Below are 9522 nucleotides of genomic sequence, written 5' to 3'. Positions count from 1 at the left end.
CTTCCTTTGTCCTCGGCTCTGATTCGTCGCTGCGTGGTGACGTAGGAGTTGCGTCACTGAATGAGGACAGCACCGTTTCTTGGCTAGTTCTCTAGTTGACCTTGCTGCTTCGCGTTGACCGCCAGCAACACAGCGCTCAGCAGAAATACATGACTTCCCTGAGTTTACCTGACATGCCGCAGCTGTCAGTCGCGTCCGCGCCTGTTGTGGCCGGCTCAGGTTTCAGGTTAAGCAAAGGTAACGAACCTTCCGAAAATGCGGGGTTAGCTTTGCACAAGTTAGCATAAACTGTGATTGTGAACGAGCTCGTTTCAGACTGTTTGATAATTATGGTTTGCGTGTGTAGACTTTTATGTTCTTGTAAGTTAGTATTGTAAGCAATAGTTTATTATATTTGTGTTTTAAATGAATGGAAAAATAGCTAGCTAGCAGCAAGCAAAGAAAAGTGGATTGTGTTTCTGTCTGGAAAGCTTCAACTGATAAACAGTTAATCACATAACTTGCTTAACCAGACTGACAGTGACTCGTCTGTTTATTTTTTCTGTCACGTGGGTGCGAACTTTTATCTCTTTTAGAATCGTTTAATGTGATTTATCCGCGAAAGAAACACAGAGAACAAAAAACGGCGCTAGCTGGCTGCCTGTCACGATGGCTACATACATTTCTGTGTTTTTGCTGCAGAGCATTTTCTGGTGGCTCTGCCGGTGGCTGTGGTCGCGGCAGCGGGAGGCTTTTTCCTCAGCCAATACCTGAACAAGCGGAGCAGCAAGAAGGGCCAAGTCAACACGTTCATCAGCAAAGACAGCCCGAAAGTCGTCCACTGCTTCGACATGGAGGACATCGGCTCCAAAGCTGTGTACTGCCGCTGCTGGAAGTCAAAGAAGGTTAGAGTCTGACCTACTGATGGAAAGTACAAATGAGATTAGTTCCTAGGAGTGGTGAGGGATTTGAATTTTCAAACAAAATTAAGGTAATTCTAAGGTTGGTGCTCTGTGCAACCAAATAAAACGGTATTAAAACCCTAAAATCTAAAACTTTTTCATTAGATAACAAAATATTTATTTACATTTATTACACAAAGAACAGAAATGACCTTTTCTCTCAGCTAGCGGCTTGTTACAGGCTGGCGTTCGGCTTCAACCACTAAATCTGTGGCAACATGACTCAAAAATAAAGATCTCAATGTGCATCAAACGCGCATGAAAAAAATAAACGCATTAAGGGATTTTCCAACCTTTCCTTTTTTTAAATCTGTTGAGCATAGTTTCAGAGTTTAGATGCGGGGGGGAAAAGGCTAAATCCTTTGTAAATCATCACAAATGTTGAAGTCATACGTTGGGTTGTAACTTTATTCTAGTGTCTGCATGAATGTTGTCTTTTCTGGTAAATGTATAATAATAATTGTAGTGATTGACATGCGAGAACTGCAACACTGTATTTGACTGTTGACATGTGATAACAGCAGAGTTGCGTCTTGTTTCAAAGTAGGACATATTTTGCCTTTTTGTTTTTTGTTTAATTTTATATTGGCTAAAAATTGTTAACCTTTTAACACCGGAAATATCACCAGCATGTTCCTTGACGTACCGTCACTCTGCGACGGTTTCTGCGAGAATCGGCTGATTCTGACACAGGAGAAAATCTGCTTTTTATGTCGGCTTTGCAGATGCAACTAAAGTGTTGCATCTCGGCTCAAAGCTGCTTTTCTCTGTGTTAGAGTAACGGTAGTCAAAAGAATGTGGTTCATAGTTTTGTAGAAGTGTAGGACCTTCATGGTGTCGTGTGTCGCCCCTGCAGTTCCCGCTCTGCGACGGTTCCCACGCAGCCCACAACGAGCAAACTGGAGACAACGTTGGACCTCTAATCATCAAAAAGAAGGACCCTTGAACCCGCCCACGGATAGGAGGAGCCCCTGGTGGTCCCCGTCGGTGGCCCATTTCATGTTTGTGCAGCAGGGCACCAGGACGACGCTGATGCTGCCCGAACGACCCGCCCCGCCGATAATCGTCGTGATTTTTAAGCTCCCAAACTAATCGAAGACTCTGAGGCCGGCTCCGTCACGTCTTCAGCGTGTCGTCTGCGTGTTGTTGGCTGGCCTTTGTGCGGAGCAGGTGGTGGAAACGTGAAACCCGCAGACCCGTCAGCCTTATATGTAAATCTGCTTCTAAACCCATCTGAATGTTTGGAATGAGTTCCTCTCAGCAGCATCGTCATACCACCTTAAAACACCGGTCTGTGAGAATTGTCAGAGGAACTCAAAGGTTAGATTTAGCTTCTTGGGTGTTTTTTTTCTACTTGCTGCCGTTTGTTTCAACTTGTCTTAATAAAAAGAATTGAGCTCTGAACGGCGTGGTGTCATCCAAAGCTTCACGTCCGTGGATTAACGCTCCATAATGAGTAAACAGCTCTGCAGTGGGGTGGGGGGTGGGGGGGTTGCTCTCTGTGAGGCCCTGGCTGAAGGGGGGGTTGGGGGGGGCAGCTGTGCTGCAGTGTCCACCAAAACACCAGTGGCCATTTTAAGACACGGCAGTTTCCGCGCTTGACCACTAGAAGACGCTGTGTTTACACGGATGGTCCAGGCCAGACGGTGTAGTAACCGTGGGCCCCTGCTCCCATAGTGACACGCACACATGCACATGCACGAGGTGTCTGGCTGCGTGCCAGATGCAGCGAGGACTCTCCGAAGAGGTGGAGTGGACTCCGCTGTCCTGCGTGAGGAGTCCACGGGAGTGCGGGCCGGCAGGAGTCACGCGGCAGGGGTTGTTGCAGGACCTGCTTCAGGTGTGGATCTTCATCCCGTTTTTCATCTGCGCCAAACTTTGGCTCGATTCTGTCCAACTAAACGCACATTACGCGACTTCCCTTCTCTTTGGAAACATGGAAAACTGCAGTTAATAATCCAGGTTTAAACCAGGATTAGGTTGAAGTGGGATTAAAACATTGAATGAACGCTGCAGCATCATCAGTCATTCCGGGTGTTTTGGTTGTTTTTTTCCCCTCATCAATATTTTCTAGCAGAAAAGTGGGTGTTTGTTTTGTTTTGTTTTTGGTGTTTTTACGCGCCGCTCCTCTTGTCGGGATCCATGGCGCGGTGGTCGCGCGCGGATTCCACGGGTCGCCGTGACCGCGCAGCCTCGACCCGCAGAGTCCACTTCGCATTTTGAGCGACGCCCCCAAATTCCGTGCAGAGTGTTTGCAGACCCTCCGGGACGGAGAGGTGGAGGAGGAATCGGCAGCTCCGCCGTCCATATACGCTGCCATCGCCACGCCATTAGTTCATGACTTCATCGCCGCGGCTGACGGGGGGAGATCGGGCCGCGCTCGGACGGTGAGCTCAACCCTTTTCCGCCGCACTTCCTGCCGGTTTGGCCGCCTTGTCTCGTCGCCGCTCGGGCGGCTGCGTGTCGCAGCGACCGCTCGGACTGTGGTCAAGCTCGTCGTGGCGTCGGTCGAGCTGCGTCCTCTTAGGTAACCATAATTACCCCCCCCTCCTTCTTCTCCGGGAAAAAACAACAAAAAGATCGATGCGACCCCGTGATCGAGCCGCGTAAAGCTTCGTAAAGTTCCGCCGTAATTACCAACATTCCCGGGGGTTTGGATCCGCGTTTCCACGCGCAGGACTCCAGCCTGCTCCCTTTTTTTTATCCACAGCAACCGCATCGTTGCGCACCTCGCTGCTCGTCGATACGAGACAAAAGACAGCCTGTTTTTTTTTTTCTCTCCTCCACGGTCCCGTCTTTGCTGTGTCTCTGCTGCTTTCAGCCTCGGCTGGCACACATAACAGCAGTCGTCAAAATGTATTTGAAAAGCGCGCTCCACATTTGACCTGCGCATATGCGCATATCTTTGCATATTGTTGTCGCTCTGTTATTGATTGCATTGATATACCGTGAAATTCTTAAAGGGATACCGCCTCCTGTGTGCGGAAATCCTTTGCCAGGCGCGCATTGTCAGCTGCACGGGTCCTTTCAGCCCCTCTTAGTTCGATTTCTCAACCTAAATTTGTGTTTTTTGGTATTTAAAGCAACCTTAGACGCAGAGGAATAAGTCCACCTTAAAAAACTCCAACATGTCTTATCTTCCTGGGTTGCCTTTTTTTGAGTTTCTCTCTCTGGCATTTCTATTCTTAACCTTCCTGTCTTCATCCTCTACCCATTTCCAGCTCTCCAGGACTCTGCTGCAGAGAATGGGAATAGGGACACAGACTGAGGCTTGCCATTTTGGCTGAAGTAACAGCAGGACAGTTGTCAACCCCGCATTGGCTCCGGTCCTCCACAGCTCCTCCACAAACGCACACACAGCGACGCACAAGGACAGACACACCCCGGCCTCTGCTATGTCCACCGCCGTAGACATTGCTGGCCCTTCCTCCCCGGATCAGGCCCACAGCAGCGCCAAAATCCCCAACGAGCCTCTGAGACCGAGCCTTAAGCGCTCCAGCCACCCCTACAGCCTCTCCCATTACATCTCCTCCCCTTCCCCTGCTGTGGATGTCAAAGGCCTGATCCAGCCCTCCCCGGCACAGCAGCGGGCCGCGCAGCCCGGCCACGCCAAGCCCCGCCGGGCCCCCTCCTGGCCCGACATGTGGGAGTCGCCCAGCGGGCTCCACCTGGCCCACGCCGCGGAGCTGCTGATGCGCGCCGGGCTGCTGGCTCTCACCCCCACCACCGCCGAGCAAACCAGCCTGGGAGCGCAGAGCAGCCAGCCGGCCAAAAGGGAGGCTACCGAGGCCAAGGGGACGAAGAGGGACGGGGAGGGCGGCGGATCTGGACCCGACGAAGAGGAGGAGGACTCCTCTGGATGTAGCACTGACTTCCAGCCCTTCCTCGGCGCCTGGTTCCCCTTCAACCCTGCCCTGTTCCCCCTGGCAGGCTTTCAGATGGGTGGAGGTCACTGGAGGAGCGCGGCCATGGGAGCCGAGGGCATGGAGGGGCTGGTGGCCGAGGGCTACTCCCCCAGCTCTCTGGGTGGAAACAGCGGTGGGCGACGGAAGAGGAAAAGGTGCGGTGAGTGCGTACCTTGCCGCCGCCAGACGAACTGCGAGCAGTGCAGCAGCTGCCGCAATCGCAAGAGAGGACACCAGATCTGTAAATACAGGAAGTGCGAGGAGCTGAAGAGGAAGCCCGGGGGGCCGGGGTTCGAGAGCAGGGTGTCTGGATTTGATCTGAGGGGATCCGACTTTACTTTGGCCCTGGCGCAGGAGAGAAGCAACACAGCCCTGGACGGATAGTAACTCCTGACTTGGCCACGTTTGTCAGAGGATGCTGGTTGGATGATTGTTTGGGAGCTGTAGTCCGATCGACACCGCACTGACCCGCTGGGACTACGATCCAAAGACCCGCAGATCTGGTGTTTAGGGAGGAACTGCAGCTCCGTTTCAGAATGTCCACACTTGTTCCCATCCTTTTCTTTTGACAATCAGTGAATCGGTGTGGTAAAAAAAAGGAAGGAAGGATACCAAGGTGTGTCAATATTTACATGACAACAACAACAACCTGTACATAGACTGTAAATACCTGGAAAACATTATGTCTTCTGTTATTCTTTAATTTTTTTTTTTACATTGCTTTCCAGTTTGGATGTATCGTGCTTCAACATAAAAAAACGGAGCCCAAAAATGTTTTGTTTCTGATGAGGGAGTTTCTGCTTCTGTTGATCCTGACGTTGATGCATCAGTAAGAAAATGAATGAGTTCAGCCTTGGCTAAATTATTTCATGTGCAACTTGTACTGTAGAGCCCTGTTTGCCCTTTTGAAATAAAAGAGAATTTGCCATGTGCACTTGTCTACAGGGTCGGTGCTCTGCCTGCTGTACCTGCGTCCGTTATTTATTTATTTCTTTTTCGTGTTTTAATTGGGCGTGTGTGTGTGTGTGTGTGTGTGCGCGGCCGGCCGTGTTGCTGCGTGTGCGGCTGGCACATGCGTGCGAGTGGGGTTGTGTGGATTATGAGTCACCTAATGGTGTGGCTGAGAGCCTTATCACAACCCCACAGACGCGCGCGCGCACACACAGACGCACACAAAAACACCTACACGATGATTTTGGCCTGTGCACATGGTTTGGTAAACTTGAAGCACAAATTTTCGTATTTTGTTAAGTTTGTGCGTTTAAAGAAAAAAATCCAGCTGGACTCAGAGCTTTGGGTTTTCTTTCTTGCTTGTTGCCGTAACGATGGCTGATGTGATAAGACCTTCTTCCTCAGCGCCACACTCCAGGGGACCGCAGGGAAGACGTAACCATGGCAACGGCCGGCCCGAGGTGTCACGCTATAATTGGGCCACGGCTGCACTTCCTGTGAGCCTTCAGTCAGGGGGATCGCAGAGGGACTGTGTGTGTGTGTGTGTGTGTGTGTTTGCATGCATCTGTGGGGGTGGAGGGGGTCCGTGTGTGTGTGTGTGTGTGTGTGTGTGTGTGTGTGTGTGTGTGTGTGTGTTTGTCAGGCAGGCAGAGAGAAAGCGCCGCTGCGCGCCAGCCAACGCAGGACACTGCCAACTCATGAAGAAAAGCAGCGAGCTCCAACATCATGCTATTACAACGCTCCCACTGAATGAGAAACACGCCGTCTTTGAGTTTCAGTCTAGTGTTTCTTCATCTCCGGGACAAAAGGGGAATTTCAGATTCTTGGATCAGCGCCCCCCCCCCACCCCCCCACCCTTTCCCCTCTTCAGTGCCTTTTCTAGTGATTTGGAGCTTAATCCCCCCCTACACCCTCCTCCTCCACCACCACCACCCAAACCCTCCTCTTTTGGTCCCGTCGCACATAAACACGTATGCACACACACACACACACCGGAAATCTGTGTCACCCGCTGCCCAGCAGGTCCAGTGACTCCCTGAACGCCTGCAGTCTGGCTCCACTGGCCTGCAAGATGGCAGGAGAGAAAGGGAGGTGGGGGCGTGATTGGGGGGAGGATAGAGGGGGGGAGGAGGGGAGGGGGGTGGAAAGTGGATCCAGGGAGAGTGGAGGAAGAGGGGTTGGGGGGGGGGGCATGGTGAAGGGCAGAGAGAAGGGGAGGCAGGGGGTGAGCGCGGGTGAAACTGGGAGAGATGAAAAGCAGGCCGCAGGGGGGGAGGAGGAGGAAGAGGAGGAGGGAAGGAGAGGGACATGCGTGGAGGAGGACGGGGAGATGGACAGCAGGAGATGAAGATAACGGCGGCCAAACAAAGGAGGGGAGGGATGAGCGTGAGAGTGCAGCTGAGGGGCGGAGATGCAGAGATTCTCAGGTGAAAGATGGAGACGCCGTCCAGAGCGCCGCCGGTGTGAGCCGCCAGAGCCCCCCCCCCCATGGCGCTTACATATGTTAGCACCAGCCGTTTTGGAGGAGAAACTCCTCACATTCACGCTGCAGCAGCAGAACAATCCGCCAGCCCTGGGCGGACCCCTGCTCCAGAACCCCTGATAACAGCGCTCTGGCCCACAGACACCGTCTTCCTGTTCTTTCCTTCTTCCACTCGCCCCACCTCCCCTGCCACTGGTGGCTGCGGCCTCACGTGTGCAACACAAACAGCGTCTTTTATATCTTAACATTTGACTCACATGCAAACAACAGCGCCGTACATCCTCCAAAAGCTCTCGCTCATCTGCCCGGAGATTGTGTTTTGGTGACTCACAGGTCAAAGAGGGCCGTTGACCTTTAACTCCTAAAGCTGTTAAAGGTGGATTCACAGCAGAGCCAGTTCCATATACAGCATCACCCTGATGTTGTCTGTTTGCCAGTAAAATACAACGAAGCATCAAAGTCACAGCTTATAAAAGTTAAAACAAACCTCCTCGCCATATCATTCCTCGTGGTGTACACAAAATTCTGAAGTCACAGTGGTTCCAGGAAGTAAAAACCTTGTTGGTTTTCTTTTAGGGGTGTAGTAAAAAATAGATTTGGTGATACCTGTATCGATTCAAAATGCTGTAATATTTAATTAGTTATCAGCGTCTGACTCTTGTTTTCCACTTAAACCCCAGACACCAATATCACAATATGCATTGTATCACAGGACGTGTATCGCGATATGTACCATATCGCAAGACTCCTGCCGATATACACCCCTAGCTTCTTCATCAGATTTAACCACTGATTAATGATTTACCTGCGGCTCCAACCCAATAAAGTCAATTCAGTCTGCATTTTTACTCGATACAGACTGCGCCATCTTGGAGCCAGATGACGTCAGTAATCGTCAGTACTGAGTACTGAGCTTGTTAGAAGTGTTTTGGACGTGGGGCCAGCAGGAACTTCCTGTTCGGAACTCAAGGTGGGAGGGGTCACTAAGTCCAGTTCTCCTAAACAGTCAATGGAGATAACAAACGCTCTTTCACATACCGTAACTCATCACCCAATCAACGTCAATCAGCGGAGAACAGCGGCTTTTGACATCATTTACACAGATATGTAACACATTACTAACAAAGTGTAAGATATTAGCATAAGGCTGCTTTTCTGACAATAACATAATTCTGCCTGAATTATGTTATTTGCTAAAACAGTTGAAGAGTTACAGTAACGGAAAGAGTGTCAACACTGGAGCCAAGGCTCCGGTGTAAAAGGGTTAAAGTCGCAGTTTCCAGTAGAAGAGCCGGTTGTTAAAATGATGGTGTATTTTGTGTTACAAGCACAAAATTTGGCATGGACGTACGTATCTTAGGAACCCCTTCTTTCAGAAAAGCACATTAGCCACAAGAAAATCCAAGATTTTTAAAATAGATAATATACATAGAATGGATTGTGTAGGTTCCCCTCAAGTCTGAAGACTGCAATTTGTGCACAAAGAGCCCATATTGTTAAGACTGGAGCAAATAGACATTGAATATTTTTGTACCAATTGAGCGTCTGGTCGACATCTTTACAAATGGCCGCCATTTTTGATTTTAATTGTGGCTAACATGCATTTCTGAAAGAGGGGATCCAGAAGTACATCCATGCCAAATTGGATGCTTGTATCTCCAAATCCAACAAACCAGCTCCGCTACAGGAAGTATAAACATTTGATCAAACTTTTCATCAGACCCTTTAACTCTAGAAATGTCGCCGGTGACGCCCAAATAACACATGCTCTTTGACATTCAGTAATTCTTCGGTTTACGATTAACACCAATCAGCTCTTTCTGACATGGAGAAAAGCAGCTTTGCACCGATAGGCAACACTTTACGTTAGTAATGTGTTGCATAAAGACTCAAAGTCACTTTTCTCTGAGACAGAATCCAATGGAATCACTTAAATTGCATAAACAGTTGAAGAGATACAGTAGTAGAAAGAATGTCAACACTGGAGCCATAGCATCGATGTTCAAGGGTTAATCAACCAGTTTTCCATTCCATACTGTTAGCAACTCACATTTTGCATTAAATGCCTCCTTTTCATCCGAGCAATTCCCCCTTTAGCATACCATAATGTTCGTTGGGGAGGGTCCTACTAAATACCCACCCATTCAAGCTCCTGTGGACCTGTTGAGAATGAACCGCAGTCAGGACTCCGCTGGAAAATCCTGCAAGATAACAAATAACATGAAATACTAGAATGTCACTG

The 9522-nt window shown here is 49.8% G+C and overlaps 2 protein-coding genes across 4 annotated transcripts; both read left to right on the top strand.

Annotated features, from left to right (window-relative positions):
• Positions 1-16: 16 nt before the first annotated feature.
• On the top strand, positions 17-2345 carry LOC101165687 (CDGSH iron-sulfur domain-containing protein 1). Its single transcript, XM_004084148.3, has 3 exons — positions 17-237; positions 682-884; positions 1798-2345. Exons 1-3 carry the CDS (start codon positions 150-152, stop codon positions 1885-1887), a joined length of 381 nt encoding a protein of 126 aa, XP_004084196.1. The 5' UTR covers positions 17-149; the 3' UTR covers positions 1888-2345.
• Positions 2346-2591: 246 nt separating this feature from the next.
• LOC111948040 (CXXC-type zinc finger protein 5-like) lies at positions 2592-5788 on the top strand. Of its 3 annotated transcripts, none has more exons than XM_023959361.1 (2): positions 2592-2781; positions 4163-5788. In XM_023959361.1, the coding sequence occupies exon 2, from the start codon at positions 4337-4339 to the stop codon at positions 5228-5230; it is 894 nt and encodes a 297-aa protein (XP_023815129.1). In that variant the 5' UTR covers positions 2592-2781; positions 4163-4336; the 3' UTR covers positions 5231-5788. The 3 variants fall into 3 exon arrangements, with proteins under 3 accessions (XP_023815129.1, XP_023815127.1, XP_023815128.1); XM_023959359.1 differs by lacking the exon at positions 2592-2781 and adding an exon at positions 3081-3328; XM_023959360.1 differs by lacking the exon at positions 2592-2781 and adding an exon at positions 3340-3468.
• Positions 5789-9522: the final 3734 nt, after the last annotated feature.

Source organism: Oryzias latipes, chromosome 10, assembly GCF_002234675.1.
Source record: "Oryzias latipes chromosome 10, ASM223467v1".
Classification (NCBI taxonomy): Eukaryota; Metazoa; Chordata; class Actinopteri; order Beloniformes; family Adrianichthyidae; genus Oryzias; species Oryzias latipes.
This window is presented reverse-complemented; position numbering and strand designations above follow the sequence as displayed.

What these genes read in the sequence shown, in the direction of transcription:
- LOC101165687 (XM_004084148.3), top strand. Translation starts at nt 150, where the DNA reads ATGACTTCCCTGAGTTTACCTGACATGCCGCAGCTGTCAGTCGCGTCC. An exon ending in AGGTTTCAGGTTAAGCAAAG is followed by an intron (nt 238 to 681) that starts GTAACGAACCTT and finishes TTTTTGCTGCAG; the next exon opens with AGCATTTTCTGGTGGCTCTG. An exon ending in GCTGCTGGAAGTCAAAGAAG is followed by an intron (nt 885 to 1,797) that starts GTTAGAGTCTGA and finishes TCGCCCCTGCAG; the next exon opens with TTCCCGCTCTGCGACGGTTC.
- LOC111948040 (XM_023959361.1), top strand. Translation starts at nt 4,337, where the DNA reads ATGTCCACCGCCGTAGACATTGCTGGCCCTTCCTCCCCGGATCAGGCC.